Source organism: Anser brachyrhynchus (genome assembly GCF_964034855.1).
Source record: "Anser brachyrhynchus genome assembly, chromosome: 9".
Taxonomy (NCBI): domain Eukaryota; kingdom Metazoa; phylum Chordata; class Aves; order Anseriformes; family Anatidae; genus Anser; species Anser brachyrhynchus.
Genome location: NC_137703.1, coordinates 16727324 through 16753316, shown reverse-complemented (window position 1 = coordinate 16753316; position 25993 = coordinate 16727324). Strand labels below are relative to the sequence as shown.

Sequence of the window (25993 nt, the reverse complement as noted above, 5' to 3'; positions counted from 1 at the left end):
AGTCGGTTATTGGTTTTTTCTGTTGTTTTTTTCCCAACAATATGATATATCCTTTATGAAAAGTATACACATTTTCTGTTCTTCACTACTAAGTGGGAAATAGCAGTTTGAGCAGGCTTGCATCTCTCAGCTTGAAGGGAAAGTGCAGTCACCTTTTTTGCTCTGCTTATGCAGAACTACAGGTTTTATACGCTGTTGTGAAATAACTGTCCTGGAAGACCCCAGGGCTAATGCTTCAGCTACCATGTTTCATGCAGGACTGTCGTTCTTTCTCTTAGCCATCGCCTGTATTTACAAAGGTGGTGCTTATTTTCCCTGGATGAGCAAAATCTTCTGCAATACAAAGCTGATGGTTTGGTTTAGTTGGAATATTAGGACATTGGCGAACTTTTATGTGCCCCTTTGGTGAAGGTTGTGTAATTTTTGGCTGTCCCTGAGGGACAGCTCTATGACTTAATTCATAAAGCAAGTATTTGGTATGCCACGCATCATCTCCTGAGAAGGCCCTGCTTTGGGGTGATACACACCAACGGTTTGGCATTGTCCAGCACTGCTTTTGAAAACGAGGATCAAAATCGTCGCTGCTGACAAGTTTAATGCTCTTCATCTAAATATTCTGGACCAAAAGCCTGTTAAACATGATTTGAAATGTTTAAGGTGTTGTCATCACTCTTTGTAAAGTGAATAATTCTGTGCTTATTCCTTAGACAAATCAAGAGGGGCATATCCTGGGGGCTGTAGTTAGCAGTAGGGGAACAGAAGAAATGTCTTGGGTAAGAGGCGCAAACCCAACCCCCCCCCCCCCCCCCCCCCCCCGCAGCAGCGAGCTCTAACAAAAAAGCTACTGATAGCTTCATGACTGGCACTAGTCTGGGAGGAAGATGCTGAGCAGGTTTTATGTGTCTTAAGAGTATTTGCATAGGGCTGATCAACTGTTCTTGAAGGAACTTTATCACAAAACTACAGACAACTATTAATACTAAAAATAGTGCCTTATTCTGTCAGTCTTTAACTTACAAATGCTTGAATTCTGCTGTCTTAATGGGCTTTCAACGTTTTTTGTAGTTTTTTTGCTATAAATCTGAGTAATATTCCTCAAAGAGGTTGTATAACAGTAGCAAGGCTGGAAGGACTCAATTCGGCAAGACCTCATACTGCAAAAGATCAGATTAATTTTTTAGCTTCTGGTCTTGCTGCAAAGCTTTCAGTATTTCACTGTCTTCATAGGAAAAGAGGCCCGAGAGGTTCCAGAAGATCATCTTGACCCTTTGCCTCAATGCATCATCGTTATTGCTGGGTAATTCTTGCAAAGTCTTTTTCATTTACCCTCTAATACAGGAGGCAACGAGACTTCCTTAGGTTAGTGCTGTATTTACCACTTAGAAAGCTTCTTCCAACTGAAGTAAACGTCTCTTGTTGCAATTTGAGTCCTGTACGCCTTCTTACCGCAGAGGTGGAGGATATTTTTTTTTCTGTTGTTCTGCAGAAACCATTACTATATTTAAGGACCCTTATATCTCAATCTTCTCTTCTCCTTTTAATTTGTTCACATTGAGCAACCTCAGTCAGCTCACTCGTCCCTTGTAGCTCACTTCATTAACCCTCTGGCCTTTCTCGTACTTGTGTCCAGGGTTCTCCTTCTTGGCAAGCCTCACCCCAAAATGGACTTTATCACAGGCTTGACCAGAACTGAGCAGACCATGAGGGTTTCTTCCATTCTCTCAAATTTGTGTTCCTGTCACTGTATAAAGGTGCCTTCTTTATCACAACTTGATGTTTATAATTTGTGCTCAGTCTGTGATCCTCTCTATCCCCAAATCCTTATCTACGGACCAGCTGCTCAGCAGTTGTTACTATATTTGTGCAGGTGATTTTCTTCCTCTGAACAGAACCTCCCATATGGTTTCACTAATTCCTCAATAGCTTCCCATTTATGCGCGGGCAGATCAGTGCCTCTTTGTGGGAATAACTTAAATTATTAGGACTTTTCTTCCCACATGGCACTAGTACCGAGGCTTCGTTCTCGGATCTCATTTTTTCCTAGCAGTGTTTTGCAGGCTCCCAGTGTGGGAGAGGAAGGGTGACTGTAGCTCACTCAGCTTTGAAAGCGTCCCTTATAGCTGTTAATTATACATACTTAATTTTATTACTTTTGCAGCATTTCTTACTGCTGGCAGTTCTGTTAATGTTAATTATTGTTATGGAAGACTTCATTTTGAAGCATTCTCTGGGAGAATCACTATTTTATGGCTGTTTCCCTGAACAAATAGATCTGCTGTTCTCACAGGGCCTCTGCCAAGGATTTCTGCAAATGACCTCCAAGGGGAAAAATAAACACATTTCCTTCCCTTTAGTTGTATGTTTTTGGGTAGAGACTTTGAAGATGTGGGTGTCTTTCTCAGAGCATTGCATATCTGAGTTTGCAGCCATCTCCAGCTCCCTGCTTTCATTGCTGGACAGACCTGGAAGGCTCCCTGGGGCTCCAAGTGCTGCTGCTGCGTGAGCAGAGAGAGCGCCGACGTTTCTGCTCTGAGAGGGCCCGGGGCTTGTTCCAGGGGCAGCCCTGTTGCGCCTGTAGCAGCGGGGTCACCGGAACGGGAACCCTGCTTTCATCCTACCCCAAAGGCAGCCCCTCGGCCAGGGGATGCTCATCCTCAGCGAGGCAGGAACGGGGTCTGTAATCACAGGCCGTCCTGTTGTGAACTGACCCCCTGTAAAGCTGGGCTTGTAAACAGGGCCCCTGACTCCAGTCGTAGCTTGCCTGTTCACAGGATGTTGTACTTGCCCCGCTTCTGGGCTTTTTCTCTCTGCAGTTTTCCCCCCTTCCATCACTCCTTGGCCGCCAGCACTAGGCTCTGAGACTTGAAGAGACTGAAGATCTTCCGATGGTTTAAGTAAAAAATTTTTCTTTCTTCCTGTCACCCACCCCCCCACTGAAGTTTAGGCCATTCGGAAGGGGAACGTATACCTGCGGGGTTGGAGTGCATCAAACATCTTGCAGGTTTCCGGACTTGACAATAAAATGTCCCTCCAGACATCTTATCTATGCAAATACTTAGGCTCTCTGTTCAACAATCATTTGCTCCCTCACTTCACCTATTTATTCATGCAGGTAGGAAGTTTTCACAGCGGAGTCCCTCTTGTTACCTCCAAATGTGTGCAGAGTGGATTTATAAACAGCCTCATGCACATGTAGTTATGAGATTAGCCTTTGAGTCACTTGAATCTCATTTCTAATTTTCTGATTTTTACTGGAGTATGCCATTTGCTTTGATTTTTTCCTGCTTCCCTGTGTGTCTGTTACTGGGCGCCATTGGGGATGGAGACCTTGGGATGGATGGGCCCTTGGTCTGATGCAGCAGAACCATCCTTTCCAGTCAAAGGCTGAATTAAGATTTTTGCCCCATATCAACATCGAATTACCAAGGCCTATAGATAGCAAGCTTATGTTATTTTTGACTATTGGCATAATATTGTTGTTCTCAGTCTTCTGCGATTTCAGTAGTTTTCCAGTTTATTAAAATTGAAGGTCATTGGATTGGAGAAAGTGTTAAATGATTATTTTAGGACCGGGCTCAAATTAATATGATGTGCCGGCTTTGAAATGTTATGCCTAGCAGATGCTGTATACCATTCCTATTACTTACTAATTGGCTTGAAAGTGCTTAATTATCCTGCCTTTTTCAAATATAGTGAATAGATATTTGTTAAATGCTTCTAGCTTTCCTTTTGCACCCATTAGCACTGGCTTTGCCTGCTATGATTCCTAATGGCCTATTTAGTTACTCAAATATCCTTTCGGAAATCCTCCTACCTGTGAAGTGTCACCACCACTTGTATGTTCCCTTATGAACTTTGGGTTTTTTTAGTAGCTTATACCCTTGTCATGCTCTATATATTTCTTTTTATTTTTTATTTTCCTTTTTCTCTTTAATACTGAACTGAACTTACCCATAGAGTCATGTTTGGGCATCTGATGCTTCATAAAGATTTCCCTGCTTTTGCCAATGTTCTTGTCTGAATGAGAATGGGGGAAATTCTAACGCAGATCAACTTGAAGTTAGCTTTTGATGCGTAAGTGGTATCCAATGTACATTATTAAAATATGTAACTGGTTGTAGCCATCCTGTTTTCTAATGATGCTGTTTGGCTACCGACATAATCTTGTGAGGAGCCATCAGTTTTAGGCCAATGACTGTTTTTTCTTTTTCCTACTGAGTTAAGGTAGTTATCTTGGATTAAATTCAGGTACTTGTATTTGGAAAATTTTAACCTGCTCTGTTAAGTCAAGGACAAAATTGAGTGTTGGTACGTTGACCCAAGTCACCATGGAAAAGAAAATCTTAAGTTATATGTGCAGGCTCTTTTCCTCTACTGGTGTCTTCCTGGGGTTTTGTTCCCACGTACTATCCCTGGTGGGCGCTTTTTAAATGTCATTGCAATTAACCTTTGGAAACCTTTGAAAATTCATTTTTTTTCTCTGAGTTTTTAGTTCTGTGGCACTGTTTCTCCTTTTCTTCCGCTTCTTGCATGTGGTACTGTGCTCCCCTTCTGGATCCTGAGATCCTGAATTTACCCTACCCCCCACCCTCCTACTTTTTTTTTTTTTTTTTTTTTTTAGGGTAAGAAAGTAATTCCCATTTCTGTTTGTTTAAAAGTGCCACTGAAATCTGGAAGCTCTTGTTTTTGCACTGCAGTGTGAGGCAAGCCATATGCAGGACGTGGTACCCTGGAGGCGAAGGGAAGGCAGGAGGTCAGGGCAGGTCCCCTGAGCTACGGAACCATGTGCTGCTGGGTGAGAGACCGTGGCACGAAGTGATCCCGTGGAGACGTGTCGCTCTGCCTTCAGCCCTGCTTCTCCCTTTGTATAGTACTGCTCAATCTGTAGCAGGTGCATTCTCTGGGTAGAAACCTCATGATTTGCTTTTTGTGAATTTTGGCTCTTAAGACGTATTTCTTATTCGGATCTCCTCAGCAAAAGTTCATGTGTGCTCTTTTTGATCTTGAAAGTAGGTAACGAGATTTGCGTTAATTTTCTTTGGTCAGCTTTATAAAGGTCCATTCAAAAACCAAAGTCCCAAATCAAAACTCAAATTCAGAGCATACTAATACATTCATAGCAGCAACTCTTTGGTTGGGGTGGTTGCGTCTCCCACACTGCGGTGCTGCTAAGAGACGATGTGCTGAGGGCAGGTGTAGAGCCCTGTGAGACCCACCCGGGGTCTTTTAGCATGGAGCAGCTGGCACCGTCCTGGCTGTCTGCTGAGTCAAAGACACCCTAATGAAATAAACCATTGTCCTAACACACGCGAACACCAACTTATCACCTCATATAAGCACGTCTCAGATGTTCTCTCAAAATGCTCTGCTCTACAGAGTAAGTTTTGGGACATCTGATTTTCGGCTTAGTTGCTTCTTACTTGCTAGGAAAAGGGGTGGTGAAAATACCAAAATTCTGGTTCTTAATAATCTGGAAGGCTACAAATTGGGTAGGAGCTCAAGAGATCACACCAATGAGTTGTGGTAAACCCCAAGGTGGTGTAGTTGCATAATGGGCAGCCTAGGTTTTTCTTCAAACTTTGACCATAATTCCTGGTTATGCTCAGCTCTCCTCTCCTTCCCTATTATTTCAAAGACAGAAATGAGGCAGAACTTGTGTTCTGTCTGTCCAGATCCAAGTTAACCATAGCTGCCCTTGTGTGCCTCCACCAGGACAGTGGCATCTACTTGAGCGTCCAAACTGACGCAGTGTGTCCTCGCATCCGGTGTGCAGAATGAAGCATATGCACTGGCATAGAAATGAAAATGAAATGAAAATGGCTGGTAGGCTGCTGTGCGGATGACCGCCCTGTTGTGCCCACCATTTGTTACGTAGCTGCATGTGTCAAACCGTGCACGCTTTGATTTTTGGTTCTAAATGTTTCTGACGTTGTGAGCCTGTCTGTCTGCTGTTGTGAATGTTTGAGGGCTGAATGTGTGATTTTGTTAGTGCTCCTATTTTTATTTTGTTGGTGCTTTTGCATTGCTAATCAAATACAAGCCTCCTATTGTTCTCCCTGCGGCTTCCTTCCAGTACATGCTTATATTTAGTTATTTTAATAATTCCCAGGGTTTGAAATCCTCAAAAAAGCCAGAGAGATAATAAACCCCTTTTCTGATTACTAAATACATTTGATTCATCTAACAGATGGCTGTTATTTGATCTGCTGTTGTTATCCGAGCTGCACGCAGGGGCAGAAACTCGCAGGAGCGGTGACTTGGAGGCAGCAGAGGATGTCCTCGCCCGGTCCTTCCCGTGGAATGGCAGCACTGATGCCATTTTACCCCGCGGCCTCGGTTATGAGCAAATTGTTTTCGGTGGCATCTCCCCGCCTCGCACACGTAGCACGGGGCCGGGTGGGCGCCCCGCGATTCGGGCGGCTCGGCGGTGGGCTCGGGCTGTGCGGTGCCCAGATTTCGCTGGCAGGAGGCGGCTGGCGGTGCCCGCGTGGATTGGCTGCCCCCCTGCTCCCCTCGCTGCACAGCCCCAGCCGGCTCCGCCGAATCTCGAAACAGCCCGATTTACATCCATTCATGAATCCGTGACGTCAGCACGCTTCTGTGCTTCTTTGCAGCAGGCTGCAGGATTGTGTGGGTGGAATTTCCTTTTATTTTGCAACACTTCCTTTTTTTTTTTTGCCTTCCATCTTTTTAAAGCAAGAAAATGGAGCATCACATAGGCTACCTTAATCCTTGTAAGTATTTTGTCAAAAATGTCTTCTCTGAAGCGTGTGTGCATTTGTGTGTGCGTTTAATGGTCAGCATTACCCTTTCGCCATTTATTTCAGAAGGACAGATGGATGTTGCATTTGTGATGTGAAAGGGCTGAAAAAATGATGCTGAGAGAAAGGATAAGGAAATATGCAACCTTAATTTATCCATCACTGCCTGTAAATCTGATAGCTGTCCTGTCCTTTTGCTTGTCTGAGAGAGAGACATTTTTCAGTTACAATTTTGCACGTTATCTTCTTGTGCCCCCCTTTTAAAGGGGAAGGAGGGAATAGCAATGGAGAATGGATATATATGGAATATGCAGGGAATGACATAAGAATTACTAAAGACAGTATAAAGAAGCAGAATTGTGTGTGTATGTAGATATTATATATATATTTATGCCTTCTAGACAATCAGAATTTATTCCTTGTGGGCTAATCAATTGATTCTTCTATTGTGGTACAGTAATAAATAATTAAAATCCATTTTTGAGGTGGTGTAGAGATGTCTGTGTTTTTATCAGCCTGGTAGGAATTTGTTCCTTTATTATTGCAAATAGCACTTTGTGTTGTCTGTGTTGTACTGAACACATGATTTCTACCCTGTTTTCCTAATAGATGAGGAAGCTGGGAGTACCATTCCAATTAGTGATACTGTTCACTGGGGCAAGATTTGTCATGTTCTTGCTTACCTGAATGGGGCATGATGTCATGTTTTCTCCCAGTGAAGTGAGTGGAGCCATTCTTTATTTTTATTTTTGGAGACTGGGGGGGGAAGTGTCGGGTGCTGCAATAGCTACATAATACCAAGCCAGACGTCTCTCAAGTAAATGAAAAACTGGGTATTTTAAGTTGATCTGGAGAAAGATGACATCAGGCCCGTGTGTTTGGATATGCTGATTTTATCGATAGGCAGTCTGTTTCCATAGGAGAAACTGAAGGAACTTAGCGATTGTTAATTTTGAGAAAATATGGAAATATTTGAGGAAAAATAAATAGATAAGTGAAACAAGAGAGATATGGCTGGTCTGATTTGCAAAGATGGGCACTTTTTGCAGTAACTGCTGTGTGTGTAGTCATAGACATCTTGGGATATCCTGGAATGCAGATATGTTTAAAAGTTTCTGGTACTCTCCTTTTTGTTGTTTCCCAAATGTATGTGCGTTTTTGTTTCTAGAGAGATGCAACCCTTTGAACCTCGGCTTCTGTAACAGACTTGTGCTGTGAAAATCAAACAAATCATGATTTTGCTGTAGCAGGCTGTTTGTTTTTGTTTTAACACCAGTTTGGTTTGTGTATTTGGGCCCTCGGTCTGATTCTTTGTGATCTGGAATGGTGCTATCATTCAGATTTGTCTTTGTCCCCTGCTGCCTGGTAGTTAAATTTATAGCTGGGATTCAGTTTGACCCTTGTGTCTGGAATTAGCAAACAACTTAAAGCACAGAATATACGGTAGGCATTCTTACCATTTCTCAATTATATGTGAAATTATGTTAATGGGTTTAATTTTTTTTTTCTGGTTGTATTTTTAACCTTCCTTTTTGTCTTCTATTATAAAGAGTTGGTAAGTGGCTTATCTCCAGTGGATCAGAAAATGAAATAATTATTTATTTGAAAATCTCTTCATAGGTAAGCGGTTTCACAATTGATAGTTATTAAAATGTGATTCTTCTCTGAGCAGAGGCAGGATAAGAAGATTTTACAGTATTTCCTTTTTTTTAATGACTGTTACAGCAAATATGAGAAGGTGACTGATTAGACTGGAGTTGTTCGTATTTGGTACCCATTCTGTGCTTTCTGCAGTTCAGATGTGGGAATAGATTTCAAATAGTGGGACTTCTCCAAATGGCAGAATCTTTAAATAAAGCTTTTATATATCTATTTATAAAAATAAAATAAGTCTGGCATCAGTCATACGAACAGATTTAGTCGGAGCAGGTTCTTCTTCAGGTCTGGTCCATGGGGTTGGGGTGGGCAGGGGAAGGCGCCTGAACCTCCTTGTGCACAGAGTGTTTTGGCCAAGGTCCCGCCTCAGATACCAGCTGTGGAGGAAGGCAGCAGCCTTACAACTTCCAGTGAGTTTTTCAGTCATAACTGAAAGAAAATGAGTAAATTGAGGCCAACGTTGCCTCTATTTCTGCAGAAGAGGCAGGACTTTGGCACTTCAGCAAGCCCTGGCCTGCTTATGGTGCTTTTTTCTCTCCTTAGCAAATGTGCCCTGTGCATGGGCTTAAGCTTTTGTAGGATGCTGCTATTGTAATTCTGTAGCAAACCACTTGTGCTTCTTGCAGGGGGAAAGGAGGTGGCGAGTAAATATTTCACCTAAAACACACACTGCTTTGGATTGAACAGCAAGTTGGCAGTTGTGGCAGAAATAGCGAGGTGGGCTGGAAGCAGCAACACCGTGTGTGCTTACTCCCTCCCCTATAAATACTCGGCGTGCATTTTGACCTCTGTCCTCTTTCCCTGTTTACAACTTCAGCCGAAAAGTCTTTTGCTGGAGTGGGTTCAAAGGCATTAGTGACAACTGAGAGTAGAGCAAGGTGAAGACTAGATTTTTTCTGTGAAAAGTACGCGGTTTTATAATCCTCCAGTGTAGCTGTTGGTGCTGTTCCTTCTGTGGCAGTTGCTAGCTCAGTGCTAGAGGTGCTGTGAGGGAAGGAAGGAGAAACTGTGGGGTGCGGGCGAGAGGCTGGCCTTCTTCCAGCAGAGTGGGCTTGAGGAATGCAGGTCTCAGTCTGGACATTTTCTTCATTCCGAGGATGTTTTGTCCTTTCCTGTCCCCAACCCATTACTTTGCCACCTTCAGGCCTTGCGGAGGACACCAACATCAGTAATGAAGCTGCACAGTACCACTGAAACATAGAAAGTCTTCCCTCCCCATCCTTCTGGGCCTGAGAAGGTGCCCTTACTTTATCAACGGTAGCCAAAAAGTTGCTCAGAGGGAAGGAGCCGTAGGGCTGAGTGTGGCTTGGGAAGGTCTCTGCAGGACGTTAGGGGACATGTGGCCTGTAGGGCCTCTGAGGGTCCTCCGTGTTCCTCGGTGAGTGACTTTGTGCGTTGTGTGTGCTGTCTTGATCATGTTACCATCGCGTAAAAGCTCTAGTGACCTGAGAATAGGATCACACCTCTCGGGTGTTGCTCTAACCCCTTACGCTGTGTCGGTAATACAGGCTTAATAGAGGCTCCTGAGCAAGTCATTGTGCTTGCTTCTCTATGGAGGAGTAATCCTCTTTGCTTGTGGAAGTGCTACGGTGCTTACTAAACGCAGCGCTGCCTCTTCCCCGCTGAGCGACCTGCCGGCTGGCCTTCAGGTGTTCCCATGCCCTTCCCATCAGGTGTGCACTCCAGCACTGCCCCCAGCATTGCTGGGGCCAAAGCACTGCACACACCCTGGCTGTTGGTATTTTTTTTTTTTACTTTCATGGATAGTTGCTTAGATACTTCAATACTGGGTATAAATCATGTAAGCTGCTAGTGCTGAGAAGGTTGTGTGTGTATTTTTTTTTGTCAAATATGCTTTGTGAATCTTGAATAATTCATATCTACTACAAAAATAATAACAAGTGTGAGTGAATTTACCTGAGACCAGTCTGATGCTTCACATGAATCAAAGCGAGAGTTTGATTCAGTCACTGGATTCCTGAAAATAGCACTTTGATATTGATCTTCATCCTCAAAGATCTTTCAGACATTAATTAATCTTAACACTACTCCTTGGAGGAAAATATGATGTTTCAGTTCTGTAAGTTGAGGGAAATTACAAGATACGGCTCATTGATAGTACCGGTAAGTTTTAGCAGCTTCACATGACAATGCCAGGAAAGCTGTAAAGTTGTCTGCGAACTTGAAATTTTTCCTGGATTTTGTAGTTGTAAAATACTGGTATTTAAATCCCTTAATCTGTTACTGTTATTTAGTAGTGTAACATGGATCTTCAATGAGGTAAGAAAGTGCAAAATTCAGAAGATTGGAGAGGGAACGACTGGAGCAGCACCTGAAGCCAGCGACTGGGTTTTAAAAGGTGTTTCATACCAAGAAGACAGCTGTAAAGATGAAAGAGATGAGTGCAACTTAAGGTCATTTCTAAATTTTGATCCAAGGCAGATTCCAGTAGTAAATCAGTGGTATAAAAGGTTAATCAGAGTTTAGTCTTTCATTTATACTAACTAAATGTTATACAGTAGTGTAGATGAGCCTGTGATGGAGGCTAGTCCACTAGCCATCAGAACATTGTGCTGAAACCACTGGTGTTAAATAGTTGAAGATGTGCCCGTAGTCGAAGATGTGCAGACAACCAAAACAGAAGTCACAAATGGGCATACAAACGTGAGCTGAATTTGGTGAAGTCAAATTTTTGTAACAGGATGGGTACAAGGTGGTCCCTCGTTTGTCACCCCTTTTTCCGCTCCCCAGCCCTGTCCCAAGGGGGCAGGTGGTTGATAGATTATCCTTTTTTCAAAAACCGAGGGCCTCAATTTAGAAACACAGAGAAGGGCTGCTTTGCATTAGGAATATGTAGTACCAAAATCCTGCAGTGAATTTAAGAATCATTATGCAACATCACTTATTTCCTGTGGCATCAGATTATGCAATTTCTGAGCAGAAGAATGCAAAGCCCTGGAAGAACACTGTAGCATTTTAGGAGATCCAAAAATACCTTATACAGGATAGAGGAAGCATTTATGTATGTAGCGCTGAAAATACACAGTTATGTAAGCTGCTTATTTCACAAACTGCTCTTTGGAAAGCTGGCTAGCTAGCAGGTGAAACAGGAATCAATCTAGCTTTTGCTGAAATCAGCTGAAGAGGTCTTCCTGAATACAAGGGAGGGTGGATTGGCTTTTTGTCTGCCTTGTTCGCAAAAATGATTTTTTGCTTTGTTTGTTCCTTGTGCCAAAAAGAAGTGGATGCTTGATTTCTTCTTCCAAATCAAACTCTTCTCCGCCTCCCACAAATCTGTGACCTTATATTGAAGGAGTTCCTAGCTTAAATATTTGTCTACTGCTTGTGGAGTTTAAATCATTCCTATGTGGAGAGCCAGTGCAGATGCACAACTTTCACGTAGTGGTAAGAGTCAACAGAGCTTAGAGTTTTAAGGTGAAGTGCAGTCCTGGGAATCTATTAAATGTCTTTGGAGGAGTCAAGAGGACATGAGAAAAGGGGATCTGGTCGATGCAATCTATTGGAATTTTGACATGGTTACTTACCCAACACTCTTAAAGAAACTAACCAGCTGTAAAATAATGGGGATACCCCTCTCACTGACAAATAATTGGTTAAATGATATGAAATTAGAGAAGGCATACAGAGAGTAGCGTTGAAAACATTTTCGCTAAAAGAAGCTGTCATGGTGGTCTGTTCTGGAGATTGCGCTACCCGTACTCCTTACACCTGTGCTTCCCTTACCCAGATCATTTAGGAATATTCTAAAGCAAAAGCATTTGTCTGCAGAAGCGAGGCCTTCGGGATAAGAAACATGCAAGGCAGTTGCAGAGAGTACTAGATGGGTCTCAAACTTGGGTGATAAAATGGCAGTCAAATTTACTGTTGTTTACATACAGTTTAATCTTAACATCCTGTATGTGGGAATTAGGCTTTGAATTGGCTTTTACTGCTTTGGAATGAGATCTTGAGGTTGTATGAGATCCGTGGAAGTTAGCTGAGCATCCTGAAGCACGCCTAGACATCAGATAGCATTGGAGGAATAGTTAGGAAAGAAATTAAGAACAAAACTGATTATTATGCCTTTGTACACTTCTGTGGTGCGCCACACTGGGGATTCTATCTGTGGTTTCACTCCCCTGTCTCTAAGATGATACAGGAGAAATGGGAAAGATGCAGAGAGGTGATCAAAGATACGGAGCAACTTTTGTAGGGTGAGTGAGTGGGTGGAGTGGGACTTCTCAGGCTCAGAAAAAGATGTTGGAGTGGAGGATGAGATGGTTCATAAAATCGCAGCTGGCATTAAGATACGCAGGGTTCAGGTGTCCTTGAAACAGTGAGCAACTGGTGATCTGAAGAATGCGATCAGCTGGTGAGAGGTTCGGTGCGAAGAATAAGTTGGTGTTACCTTGTGCGACATACGGTTAAGCTACAAAACTGCTTGCTGCAGCATAGCGTTTACCAAAGGGTTCTGGTTCAAATGACACATTTGTGCAGGAAACATGGAGTGGGCTACAGAACAGAAAAATACCATGGTGCGCTGCTGATGCACAGAGAGCGGGTGAGCTGCACGTCGTGGGGAAACCGGCTGGGGCTGTACCAGGGAGACTTCCCTGTCCTTGGTTTTCCTGCCTTGGTTTTTGGAGGCAGGAAATGGATAAAGACGAACCTGTTGTTCTTGTGTGGTATGGGTTTTTCTTATGGTATGGTCCAGGTGTCGCTTACTTCTACTCTGATGAGCTTAGTTGGAATATATAAGGTGCACAGCAAACCTCCAGCTGGCCTGATGCACAGAGCTTGAATTCAGCCATTATGAGTATTTCTTGGCTGGTATACTGTACTATTTTTGTCACTGTCAGAAAGGGTTCAGACCAGAAAGCGAGACAGAGTTGTCTTTCTCACTGAGACAGCGACAGACAAAAGTACATCACAACTGTAAAATCACTTTTGCCAAAAACACTGAGTACCTATTTGAGGATAGACTGGGAATGTGTTGAATAAAGACGAACATTAATCGGCAGGCACGAGTTCAAGCTTCTGTTGTGATAGTACACGCGACATACTGTTACATGTCCGTGGTCTCACCTGCTTAATGCCCATGGCTGCATCAAAATACTCTGTTAACATTTTAGTAGGACTCTTAGAGGTGTAAGCCCTAATGCACAGCGCAGGAAATGCCTAGGGAGTCTGCGAAAGTTAGTTATCTTATGTTAAGGTGCCATCCAAATATTTCCCAGAGAAAGGAATTAAAAGTGTGTAGTCTAGTCTTACTCTGCAGTAGGTACAGAAGTAACGCAGTGTGTATCTGACAACCAGAAATAACAGGGTGAAGCACAGGACCCCCCCGAGTGTTACAACACCTTGGTTTACCCAGGTATGTGCTGTTTTCTTGTAGAGTAAGCTACGGTACACGCATAAATGTGTTGAGATCAGAGCCGCTGCAGTGACAGTCGGAAAATCTTGTTGGTTCAGATGAAAGGTTTTCAACTGTTTTATCAGAAATTAACGATGTTTTGGCAATGTCGCAGTTGTAATACTCGAAAATAAGGCAGGATCGTGGCTGAGTATCTGAGCAGGTGTGAGAGATAGGATGTGTGTTGTGATGTGGAAGGAGCTTCCTTGAAGGAAGAGAGAGATTGATTTCCTACCCCCAAACAGACAAAAAACCACCCAAGCAAAAACAACCACAAAACAAACAAAACAAGCTGTTGCCTTGGGCTACTTCATAGCTTAAAGATTTGCACATGCTGTGGGCTAGCTTAGTGCAGCTTCTTTTTTGAAAACCTAATAAAATAAAGCTTTTTCTTATATGAAAAAGGGAAGGCAAGGCAGAGCAATTCTGGGTGAAGCATCAGGATATGCTCAGTTATATTGCCTTCATCTGAATAATACTACTTCTGAAAAAGTAAGAGGTTGCGTTTGGCTGGTCAGTGTAACTCGTTCCGTATTAATATATCTGTTACCACAGTTTGTGTTCAGAACAACCATACAAAACACAAGCGTGCGTTCCCAGTGATGTAAAACTGGACAAGTACAGCATAAGAGAAGTATCTGATTCACTCGAACAGCACTTTCCTCACCAAGAGAATGCGAAAAGAATAAGTTTTTTTCGAATCCTGTGGAATAAAAATGATGTGATTTCAAAACCCAGAGCTCAGAAACGAGAGCCTAAGCTGTGGTACTCGCCAGGTCAGCGACTCTTGGTTCTTCCATGTGCTGAAGTTAGACCACATGCCAGGTCAAGAGATTGTAGAAGACTGTGGCAACCTGTTGTGAAAACTCCCTGCAGAAAGAGATAATCACCGGGGCAGTAGAGCTGCAGGATGCATGTAGTGAGATAACCGTACTTTATAAGCTTTTTGTATTTTTGTTAGATTCTGGAAGGTTTTAAAGTATTGTCCCAAGCCAGGAGCATTGTGTGAGCTTTGAGATGATATGCACATAAACTGCAGTTGCGTTATCAGTGCAGAAAGGTGTGTTTACTTTGTTGTACCTAATGTAGCCAAGAGAAAATCATATTGAGTACCAGGAAAAGGTAAGGGAGCTCCAGGGTGCAAATATAAGTAGTGCTATGGACGGGAAGCCCCTCTGACCTTGATGTTTGCCCTGTGTCAGTTTGCTAGTCTTGGCCAGCTGCTCTTATTCAACACTTGAGTGTAGATCAGAGGATTGCCTTTATTTCCATCGTATGATGGACGTGCAAGCACAGAATATGCTTGACTGTGTAATGTAATAAATAGCATTTTAAGGAAACTAAATATTACTAGAAGCGTGCTTATTAGGAAACCGAGTGGTGACCACTTTGTACTTATGCAGCCTTTACAGTATACTAAAATTTTATTTGTGTGCTATGTCTGGAATTATGATTTGCTACTTGAGTTTTAGCACAGCTCTTCGAAGGAGAAACTTCCATGGGTAGCCCGTGTGTTTAACTCTGCCACGTCTCCAAACCCCACCACTGCTTTGACGTAGCCGTATCTGCTTGGCTTGTACAGGTAGTGCTCGCTTCGGTGGCTCTGTGCGCATGAGATCACGCTCCTGGGGGATGCTTCCAGGGCCACGCAGGATCAGGCGATGTGAGAGCATGTCTTGTGATAACTGATTCACCCACTCTGGTGCTGCCTCACCTGATCTGTCACTCTTCTAATAGTTGTAAACTGCAGTTCAGTCTGGCTGGCGTGTTAAGGTGCAGTCAGTCTCTTTCTTCTTAAAGGAGTTGTGCTTTGTCCTGCTTTTCTTTGGGCGTGGTGGGATTTTGCTGGGAAAAAAGCTGTGCCTGGAAATGGAATCACAAAAAGTTGTGATCACACAAAATTATACTGAGCCCTAAATTTCCTTATAAACTAAAACAAATTTTTTAGCTGCAGAGTGCTTGAACTCATAAAAAATAGCTCAAATCAGAGGTTCTGCCTTGAAGTCTGCTGTTGCAGAAGCACTTTGTGAAATCTGAGTATCTTAAATATGCACACAATCCTCCTACACTTGCATGCAGCTTTCAGCTTTGACTTGGAGACTGCTATGGCAGAAGCGTCGGTAAGATAGAAACAGAATGCCGCTTGTCTGTGCAAGTTAAGGAGGCACATACCGATCATAAACATCCCAAACAGCAAACATTCTGTGTAAAATGAAACTTTAAACTTTCAATGAAACGATTTTTCAGTTCAATATAAATGATCTCAGCCATATCCTTGGTACTGTGACCGAAGAATAGGGGAGGCATGACAGTAAAGCTCGAAAAATTCTCTTTATCCCTTGTTTGAAGAGATGGCAAGGTCGAGGACAACCTAATTTGTTAGTGTTAAATCAAATTTTGCTGGGGGAAGAGGTGGTACATTGCAGAGTTTACTGTAATATAAGATGATCAAAAAAATTCATTTCCCCAACAAGTCAACATTGATGCACTGTGGCAGCCACTGCCTTCTAAGCCCTGCTAACGTATCTGGACTACTTTACTTCATGTAGGCCTGATATGGAGTTGTTTTAAAATAAATGCTTGCTTCTCATGCTCTCAATGAGTTCACTACACCTCTGAAAAATCAGGCTGCTTATGTAAGTACCTAAATAAGGCTTTATCACGCCAGTTAGAAAACAATTCCGTAACTTTTGCATGCCTCCTGTCCCTTCCTCCTGACTTGATGAAGCAGATATAGTAGTATATACTATATATGCTCTATATACCATACTTTATTATTATTATTATTTGAAACCGCTAGGACTTGCAGAAGGGAAGTTGATCTAGTAAGACAGACCTGGTGTCCACAAAGCTGGGATTTTGTTCTTGGCTTTGGTATCAGTTTGGTATCAGGTATCAGGGAGCGGTGTTGTGCTGGCCCTGCTGCGGGCAGGAGGGAGGTTGAACCTGGTATCTTCCAGAGGTCCTTCCCAGCCAGAACATCTGATTTGGTGGCCAGCCTACTGTATCCAGCACAGAAAATGCATACGGTTTGCCTCAACTTTGCCTTTTTCTTGAGAACAATAAAAGGGATTCTTTGTGCCTTTGCATTTTGTGCTGTGTTGTGCCCCTGATCTTGGTGGAAGGCTGCGGGCCTCTGTAGGGCAAATAATATCGGGGTACAAGAGAACTGAGGGTCAAGGTGGTCTGGTAGCTGCTAGCAGCACTACTTAAAAACATTGCAGTACCTCAGTAGCAGGATGAAAAAGAGAGGCTTAACTTTCTATGCAATGCTGGGAAATGCAGGGGGAGGCGCATATGGTGCTGATAATCCATCTAGAAACAAGGCAAATGTGGAAAGTATACCAGGAGAGCTGTTCTTGCTCTGTTAAATCTACACAATCCAACATTCCAGAGTCAGGAAACTACGTGAAAAGGTATCAGCAAAATCCTAGATTTTTATTGGCTAGTGTATTTACAGAATCATGTAAGAGTGAAACAACTTTATCCCCCAAGTCTGATTTAATCCTTAATGCACTTCCCATTGTTTAAACTTGAGGTATTTTGATACACTGTAACCTCAAATTCTTGTTTTGGATCTTAGTTCAGAGATCTTTTCAGGTGAAACTGAGACTAATGTTTTACTTACGTTGCTTAACACGCTGTGTTATAAAAAGCAGATTCCTCTGTAGGAACATTGGTCACACTTTGCATAAAAAATCACTCGTCCCTTTCAGACCTCTGGAAATAGCAGGGGAGTGCCCAGGATTGCTGAGTTGGAGCTGGGTTTGGTATTTTTCTGAAACTCTGTTCAGCTTTGAACTTTCGCCTTTTTCTTCTTTGTATCAGCAACAAAATCTGTCATCATTTAACTCCTACTAGTGGTAACCATACTGCAGCAGGCACCCTACAACTTCCCATGCCAGGGAGTCAGTCCTTTAATGCCTGTCACAGGTAGCGCAGGAATAACCAATCCTTGAGGTTCCTGTTCAAGTTGGTCAGCTCCTTTGCTTGTATAGACTGTGATGCAATTTTGGGCTCACTTGCTATTTTGCTTTCCCTTAAAAAACTAAGTTTACAAACAAGATGACGTCTTTCTAATAAAGCTTTTATGTGTACCCCACGTGAGCAGGCGGAAATAAGGGGATGTGGAAACAGGCTCTTGGCTGTTCCCATTTGCCGCCGCTGCAGAGGGACTGAAGCACAAGGCATGAGCTTTTCATACACCAAGCTGAAGTTCTTATCTTTAATCTCTGTAATGACCTCATCTTGAGAATTTACGGGCCTGAGCTGTTCTCATGTGATTGGCTGCATGTACCTGGCCACCTCTTTCTTCCCTTCAGTGCCTGTTTGCAGAGCTCGGGACTTTGCACCCACTGTAACTGATCTTACTTTATAACAAAATAGTTTCTCTGACTGCTATTTTTCCCCTCTTAACCTCTTATGGGATTTAAGATCGGACTTTGTCCCGTTACAGGCTGCATGTGCTTAATGGCTTCAGGCGCAAGGTTAGGCTTGTCCCAGGAGGGGCTCTGCCCACCACGGTGGGCAGCCAGCACAGCGCCGCGGGACCCTCGGCCGCCCCCCGGCTCTGGGTGCAGGCTGGCTTCACCGAGAGGTGGCACGAGGCTGCCTCATGGAAGGGGGAGCTGCAGTGGGGCACAGGGCAAGAGCAGAGAGATGGGGGGACTTTGAGAAGGAGGCACCAGCTCTGAGTTGATATGCAGGCTGCCAGGAGCTTCGTGCGGGGGGAGGCAGCAGAGCAGGAGGAGGCGCTGGGCGGGCTGGCGGAAGGAGGGAGATGAGAGGCGTGTACTGTTCCTGTGGAGTTCTGGAAGTCTTCAGTGGTTTTGAGGATAACGTACATGGTTAGAGAACGTAACATCTTGCTATATTGACTTTGACAGTACTAAACTGAAGGATTAGGATGGCCACGACTTGGTGGGTCTCTGAGGAGCAGGTACAACCACCCTTTGGCGGATGCAAGACACTCTATCGCTGTGCTGCGTTTCTCTAATGCCTCATCTCAGGGCTCTGCAGAGGAATTCTGGGTCTGTGAGCTGCGCCAGACCCAGAAACAGTGACTGCACTCAGACTGTGCCTGAGCTGGAAAACACCTGGGGATCAGCTTCAGTCTGAGAAGGGCTGTGTACTAATCACAAAGAGACCATTCTGTGCCGCAAAGTGTCTTTCACAGTTCTGACCTTGAGGCTTTTGTGTGTAACTAGTGGTGTTTGTTTACCGGGCAATTCCTGCACTAGGTTACTGCGAGTACTGTGCCAGTGGAGTTTCTGTAGGAATAATTTATTTGCTTCTTTGAGGGCAGTAAGTATTTAATAAGTATCAGTGGTTGTCTGGTATGGCTAGTTAATTATCAGCTCACCTCTCAAAAGTGTACGCTTTGAAAACACTTGAATAAAAATCTGAAAGTTGTTCTTTTTCCCCTCATTCCAGGTACTGGGTCCTCATGTCGCTAATTCTCTAAGTACCAACTCCGACCATCTCCTTGATGCACACTCACGGCATCATGGCCAGTACTCAGGAGCGCCTGAGCTTGTCTTCCTCTCCAAACTCGATCGGCAAAGCTTTCTGTGAAGATAAAGACTTTGGTAGGATACAAGATGAACATGGACCTACTGGAAACCACCCGTCCCCTGAGCTCATAGAGGATGTGCGTGAGAAGGGCTTGCTGCAGGCAGACCTCATCGAGAACATGAGCAGCCCGGTCACTGCAGCAGTGCTGACCAGCATCAGCGAGGACTCTAGGGACCAATTTGAGAACAGCGTGCTGCAGCTGCGGGAGCAGGATGAATCTGAAGCAGCCATTCCTCAGGGCAACAGGAGCACTATGGATGGAGAGAGCAACAGTGGAGCAGATGACGTCAAAGTCCAGTTCAACAGATCAGGCAGTGGGAGCGGTGGGTTTCTCGAGGGACTCTTTGGTTGTCTGAGGCCCGTGTGGAACATCATAGGCAAGGCATACTCCACAGACTACAAACTGCAACAGCAAGGTAAGTAGGGAAGATGACCTTCGTTTCTTCTGGGGCAGCATGTGAAGATGTGGAAAGAACCGAGGGCTTTTTCCCAGCTTTTTGTGTGACCGTTTTGCCACATACAGCACTGTAATGGGTTTGCAAAGAGAAGTCCTGCGCTGCACAGCCTACAGCTCTCATTAGCAGCAAAGGTTGCAAGGGACAGAGTGAAAAATAAATGCATATTCTGACCCAGGCCTTGGGCTGTTGTGACAAAGTCTGAATCTGAACCAGGTATTTTTGTAAGTGAGGAACAGAAAGAATTGTGGCAAATGGGGGATCAGGCCAACTATTTAATTTCTGCACTTTTCTCATGCCAGGTGAACTTGACATAGGGATGACTTCTCCTGCATGTGCAGGAGGGTTGTCTCCAGTTGACTGCCAAATAACAGAAATATTGCTTCTCTCTGGGCACATTACATGAAAAAAATACATATATATTTATGAAAAATGTAATTTGGGAATAAGTTATGTCCCAAATGCTTGCATACGCGTATCCTTAGGGGCTACTGAAAGCTTACGAGCTGAGTATGCTATGCCTGCGGTGTCCAATTTCTCCCCTAGCACAGGGGGAGGGAAGTGGCAGATGGGAAAAGAACAAGCTGTCATTTGAATTAAGGAGCTGAAATGGGTGAGGTGTCAATAGGAACAGCCTGACCACCACACCGCTACCGTGGGGTAGAAGCCTCCTGTGATCACGATTCAGTTTAAATCAAATGATTTTCTGGCATAGACAAGTTATAGGTTTTCTAGCTACAAACCTTATTGTTAGCATCTGACATTGTTCATACCTACGCCCCAGACTGTTGTGTTGGGGAGCAGTTCCTAAGCTGAGGTAACAGCACTGCTAAATAGCATGGTGGGTGAATCTGGCTTGAAATAAACTTACGGCTTCTTCCAAGAGTCAGTCGCTTCCAGTCCTTAACTCTGAGCAGGGAAATCCTCCTGTGCACTGCAGAATGGCAGGTGTCCTCCTGGGCAGCAGCCCCGGGGGTATCAGACCCGTGTGCTGAGCAGCGCTCCGGCTGCGCTTGCGGTCCTTCTGCAGAGGTGGGTCGAAGTTTTGTCCACATGCTTGAAGCTCGGTATGGCACACCTGCATGAGTCTATAAATAAAAACAGTGACCGACAATTCCGTGCGGAGTTAGCACTACTGGAAGGATCGCACAATATGTGGAGTCAGATGTGGTGAGTTTTGGAGGAGACAGGGTCTGGTTGGAACCTCCCTTGTAAAGGAAAATGAGCTGCTGAGCAGTCAGGTATCATCTGGAGGAGGCGTGGTATCGGTATGTCAGTGTTATGCTGCTTTGGGTTGTAATACGTTATATTACAATCAGTATTTTTCAGTGAAGCTGAAACTTTTGAATGAGAGGACACTTTATGTATCAGTAGCTATTATATTCTTTATATATTTTAAAAAACCAAACAGTCCAGTTTTGCATCAAAAACTCATGATGAGAAGACAACAAAACCTAGTGAATATGTTTTTAAATTAATATTAATAATTCCATGTTTTCAGCCCCTAATTTCTCTCTGTTTTGTTTTATTATTATTTGTTCAGAGATTTCTTTAATGTGGTATTTGAGAGCAAGAAACTGTTTCTCTGTGCAATCCTTAATACAGGAAATTCTTGTTTCAAATTGCACTGGTGCGTGAGTATCACGCTGCAAGTGCACCTTGCCCACAGCTTCCTAGGTCTGTGTGGTGCTTTCTAGAAGCCTGGACCCTTCGTGTTGCAGAGTTGCGTCGGCTGCTTCTGGTGATCCTATGAATAAAAAAGATTGAAGCACTAACTAATGAAAATGAGCGGCTGAGAGCGTTGTTGTGTTTAGGGGATGTATTTAGAGCTCCTCTTCTTAGTACAGAAGTGGTGTGCCATTCTCAGTGTCACGAGCACGTTCAGAGCCAGAGATCCGTGGGTGCTTTGCAGTTTGTCACTGCCATTAGGCGCTTCCTCAAAGGGCAGTTTTGAAATGGCCACAGATGAGGCAAGGCTGAAGATTAATTTGGGTCAGCTGTGTGTGGCCTATGTGGTTTAGCTGCATCTTCAATATCTTCACTGTCGTAAGGGAGAATGAGAGGATGTTTCTTCTACAGATTTGCTCTGGTGGTGTTAGATGACTACTACTGTCTGGGGACAAAGCTTTTTAAGCTGGTTCTGTGCTAAAGCTTGAGGATGTTGTCAGAATGTTCATACTCCGTTTTCCAAATGATCTCATTCCTGCTTCTTGCCACCATGTTGGTGCACTTCATCGGCTACGTGCAGACCACCAGGTCAGTAACCGAAGTGTGGGATTTTTTACTTTTGCTGTCCTGTTCAGCAAGAGCAGAACAGCTACAAGGTTCGTGTTTGTGCAGCGTTCTGCGTTTGGAGGCTGTGGAAATGCCTCTGGCCCTTTCGGCAGCACGGGGATGCTGGGGACGGCCTTTCGTTCCCCCGGGAGCTTATTTACAGCCCTGGGCTGCTGCCACAGGTCTGTGTAGATGATCTGTCCCCTCTTCATGAAGCAACTCCATTAAGCCAGAGGAGTGTTCGGTTGCTAATCCCCGAGCAATGCTTTGTGTTGGGCTGAATCACCGCTGGGCTAGGAGTCTGGCGTGGACCTTCAGGCGTGGGCACTGCCCGTAACTGCGAGTCCTTGTTGCGGCTCACCGGCAGCTCTGCTCACCTGCCTGTGTCCCCTTCAGGCAGCTGCTGCTCCTCTGGGAGCACAGGTTGCCCAGATACGAGGACATGGGTGCTGTAGTGGGGCGGTTGTACATGGTAAGAGAGAAGTAGGCTTCATGCCCTTTGCAAATGCCTGATACCGAGTCCGTGTTGCCTGCCAAGCCTGGCTTGGGACTTGGTGGGTGGGGGAAAAGGGTAAGAAAAGCATCTGTAACGGGATTCCCCATTCTCTTTCAGTTGAAATTACTCCCTGTCTTTCCTCCTTAGCATTCAAGATGGTCATCAAGAAGAATGTTTCTGTGCATTTCTTCTTTATGGTAAGGTTAGTTTGTGTTTTGTAAGGGCTGATAAGACTTCCGAGCCATTTCCTTTGGATTAAGAGTCAGTTCTTCGGGTGTTGCTCTCACCTGCCATTTCACAAGTTACATGGTTGCCTTCATTCCCGTGTAAGCCCAGAGATCAAGGTGCTTGCTGAAGTGTGTGTGTGGTTTTTTATAAAGCAGAGATGCTGCTTGTCGTGATGCCAGCGCTGGCGAGCAGCCAGTGCTAGCAAACAGCAAAAATTTGCTTCAAATAGATGGCTCGGCTGCTCCTGCGTTTCTTCCCCTTGGGATACAGATTACCATCATTCTACTCAAATGGTTCTTAATCACCTTAGAAACGCAAGCTCTTGCGTAATGCCAGCTGCTATTGCGCTTTAATTTATTTAAAGGAAGTGTCCCACAAGTTCGCGGAGGCCCAGAAGAGCCTGGAATACAAACTGCTCCATGCTAGGAGGAGATGTCCTCAGCTCTCTCCTGCTGGGAGACGTGCTAGGAGAGCTCTAGCGAGCCCTGGGCCTGGGCAGCCCCTGGGGGTTTGGCCAAGCAATGCCATGGGCTCCTTGATCAAACTGGCAGTACGGCTCGACGGGATTCGTGTGTCCAGATGTGTCTCCTGGCCACTCTTCATGTCATCTGAAGTGTTGTTCTCATGGACACTGACTTAGCTAGGGTTCGTTGTCAATGCCATGCACCCGAAGTCTTGCAGCTGGTTTATGCAAGTCCTCTTCTGTTTCGCGTTGTTGGTTGGGATCTGAGACCTCGGCATCACCTCGAGCGCACTGTGTTCCTCGTCGTGCCTGCCCCGCAGAAGTGCCGCGGCTGGCACACCGTCACTCACCGTCCTCTGCTTCGAGGCCTGCTCAGGATGGTTTGTGCAGGCCAAGGGGGGGCCTCACAGGCTGCTCTGCATGTGCTGTGTATGGCCGCAGCTTCCCCGTGTGCAGCTGGGGCTGTGTCGAGTCCTCTCTTTTGCAGTCTTGCCCATTGCCCCTCGGCAGAGCTGATCTGACCTAGTATTTTTAATACCGACCCGTGTCAGCCTGTTGTCCTCAGGGGAGGTTCCTGGGAGCAGCAGGAACACGTGCGTAAGGTAACTTGTGTGCATTTTTTCAGTTGGCAGGTTTAGGTTGTAGGTTTGCACCGCTGATGCTAAAATGCTGTTTTTCCCCTGAGTGTAGCCCAGTGTTCTCCACCAGCCTGAGCTTCATTGGGAAGCTTTTTGGTGCTCGTTATGTTATGGAAGCCAAATGACTCTCTGGCTGTCCCAAAATGTTGTATCCTGTTCCTGTGCAGTGAACTTCTGAGAGAAGGGGATTTCTGTCTGACTGTTGCATTGTCTTGGGTGTGGTTTGGCTCTGTGCTCCTGAAACGCTCAGATGCAGGATGCTTCGCTGGGTGACTGCGTGGTCCTTCCCTGCTGAAACCTCTTCCTGAACCATGCCCCCGGTGTTCAGTCTGCAGCTGGGACATAGGACGGGACACGTCACGGATATTCCTTACCAAATAAACACTAGATGGCTTTGCAGGAGGGGGCTGGTGAACTTCTGCGAACTTTGCTTACTGTCTCCCTGTTCGCCATTGCAGAGGATAACAGCTAGCGTTAAGGGACGTGAACGGCTCTTAAGGGGTAGCAGTATAGGTTCCCAGTGCCACTCCCAAACCTGGGGCCCTTCAGGGAAGTAAATGACAACATTACGTGCTTTGTACAGGAAAGGCGGTCTGGTATGTAATGAAACAGCTATTTCAGTGCAATGGAATAAGTTTCATTGTTGCCCACATAAATAACTTGTTTGTCAGCCACCACAAAACGTGAACTGTATTTACCACCTTCTTCAGAAGCAAGGTGTTTGTCAATTAAGTAGCAATACGTATATCTCAATTTCTCTATGTATGAATGTATTTTCCTTATTTAAAGAACTGCCTTTTGATTAAATACCAATTTTAAGTGTTGTGACAAATGACTCAAGTTGTTTATTGAAGAAGAATGATTATGATTTTATAATACTTGAACGTCCTGTGATCGAGGTAGTGCTAATAACATATTTCATGCATCGCTTCCTCGTAGTTTCTTAGCTGACAGGCAGTTCTTGCTTCAGCACGGAAGTACACGTGCTGGTAGGCAATGCAGCCTTCCCGTGTCTGTCACGGCATCTCGTAAGTTGAGGATGGGGATCACCCACTGCAAATCCACGGCTGTTACAGTGTGTTGCAGCCGAGAGCCCCGTGCCCTCTTCTCTTCGTGCTTCTGCACAACGTAAGGTTGTGAGCGGTATATGAGTACAAAAACTAGACTTGTCTGCCAGGAGCCGTGCTGAGGGTTGAACTTTGCCCTGGCAGGTCAAAGGGTGTTTTTGCTGTAGATTAACAATGTTTTTTTGTAGTTCAGCGAGCAGAGCGGGCGCTGGGGTCTGGCTGCGGGTGGGAGCCGGCCTTCCCTAGCCGTGCCTGGCGAGCAGTTGCACGGCGAAGTCTGAGTGTCACAGGAGTGCTCTGAGAGAAAGCCTCGAATTGGGATCAGTACCAGAGGAAGTTCAGTAGTGTGGGTTTTCCTTCAGTGGTGACAGTAATGGATGCCTCGGCACAGTCCCAGCTGCAGCCCTGGTAACCCCCAGTGGCCGGGGGCTGGATGAAACAAGATGACGACACGTCTTCGTAGTGACCTGAAATGGGGCTGTACAGGCCTGGTGTTCTTCTTTCAGAAATCAGTGGCTTAAGTGTTGCTTTTGCTCCTAAATAATTTATTCTCTAAACTTAAGCATTTATCGAGTTACAGTAAATATATTATTGCTTGCATTTTGTCTTGAGGTTTGTGGGATGTTAAGGTAATTTCAAGGTGCCTCGCAGATGGCAAGGCTTGCTGTTCTGGTGGGCATGACTTTCTTTAAGCAATTTAAGCAGCTTTCCTGGACAACTCTGACAGTGCCCAAATAAGATATGTGCAAGTACCAAAGGGGAGCAGTCCCTTAATATTTTTCTGCTTGTTTGACAGCAGATATACACAAAGTTGGTGTGGGAAAGACCTGTTTCTGTGACCCGTAGTGGTGGTTAATGTGCTTTGTGTTGGGTAACTTGGTGGTTGCTGGTCTGGATTTTCCAACCTTCCGCCTCTGACTTTCTTTCTTATTTATTATTTTTGTTCTGTTTCTAGGGGGAAAAAATCA

At 44.7% G+C, this 25993-nt stretch overlaps 1 protein-coding gene across 4 annotated transcripts in view; it reads left to right on the top strand.

The window, feature by feature from the left end:
- MAP3K13 (mitogen-activated protein kinase kinase kinase 13) overlaps window positions 1-25993 on the top strand; it is a 77075-nt gene that overhangs the window by 35177 nt on the left and 15905 nt on the right. For 3 of the 4 annotated variants that reach the window (XM_080604118.1, XM_080604121.1, XM_080604119.1), the window contains one exon: window positions 19264-19820. In XM_080604118.1, the coding sequence (XP_080460244.1) occupies window positions 19319-19820 (502 nt within the window). In that variant the 5' untranslated portion in view covers window positions 19264-19318. Of the gene's footprint in view, window positions 1-5058; window positions 6735-19263; window positions 19821-25993 lie in introns of those variants that run through there. The other variant, XM_080604120.1, reaches the window with a different exon arrangement.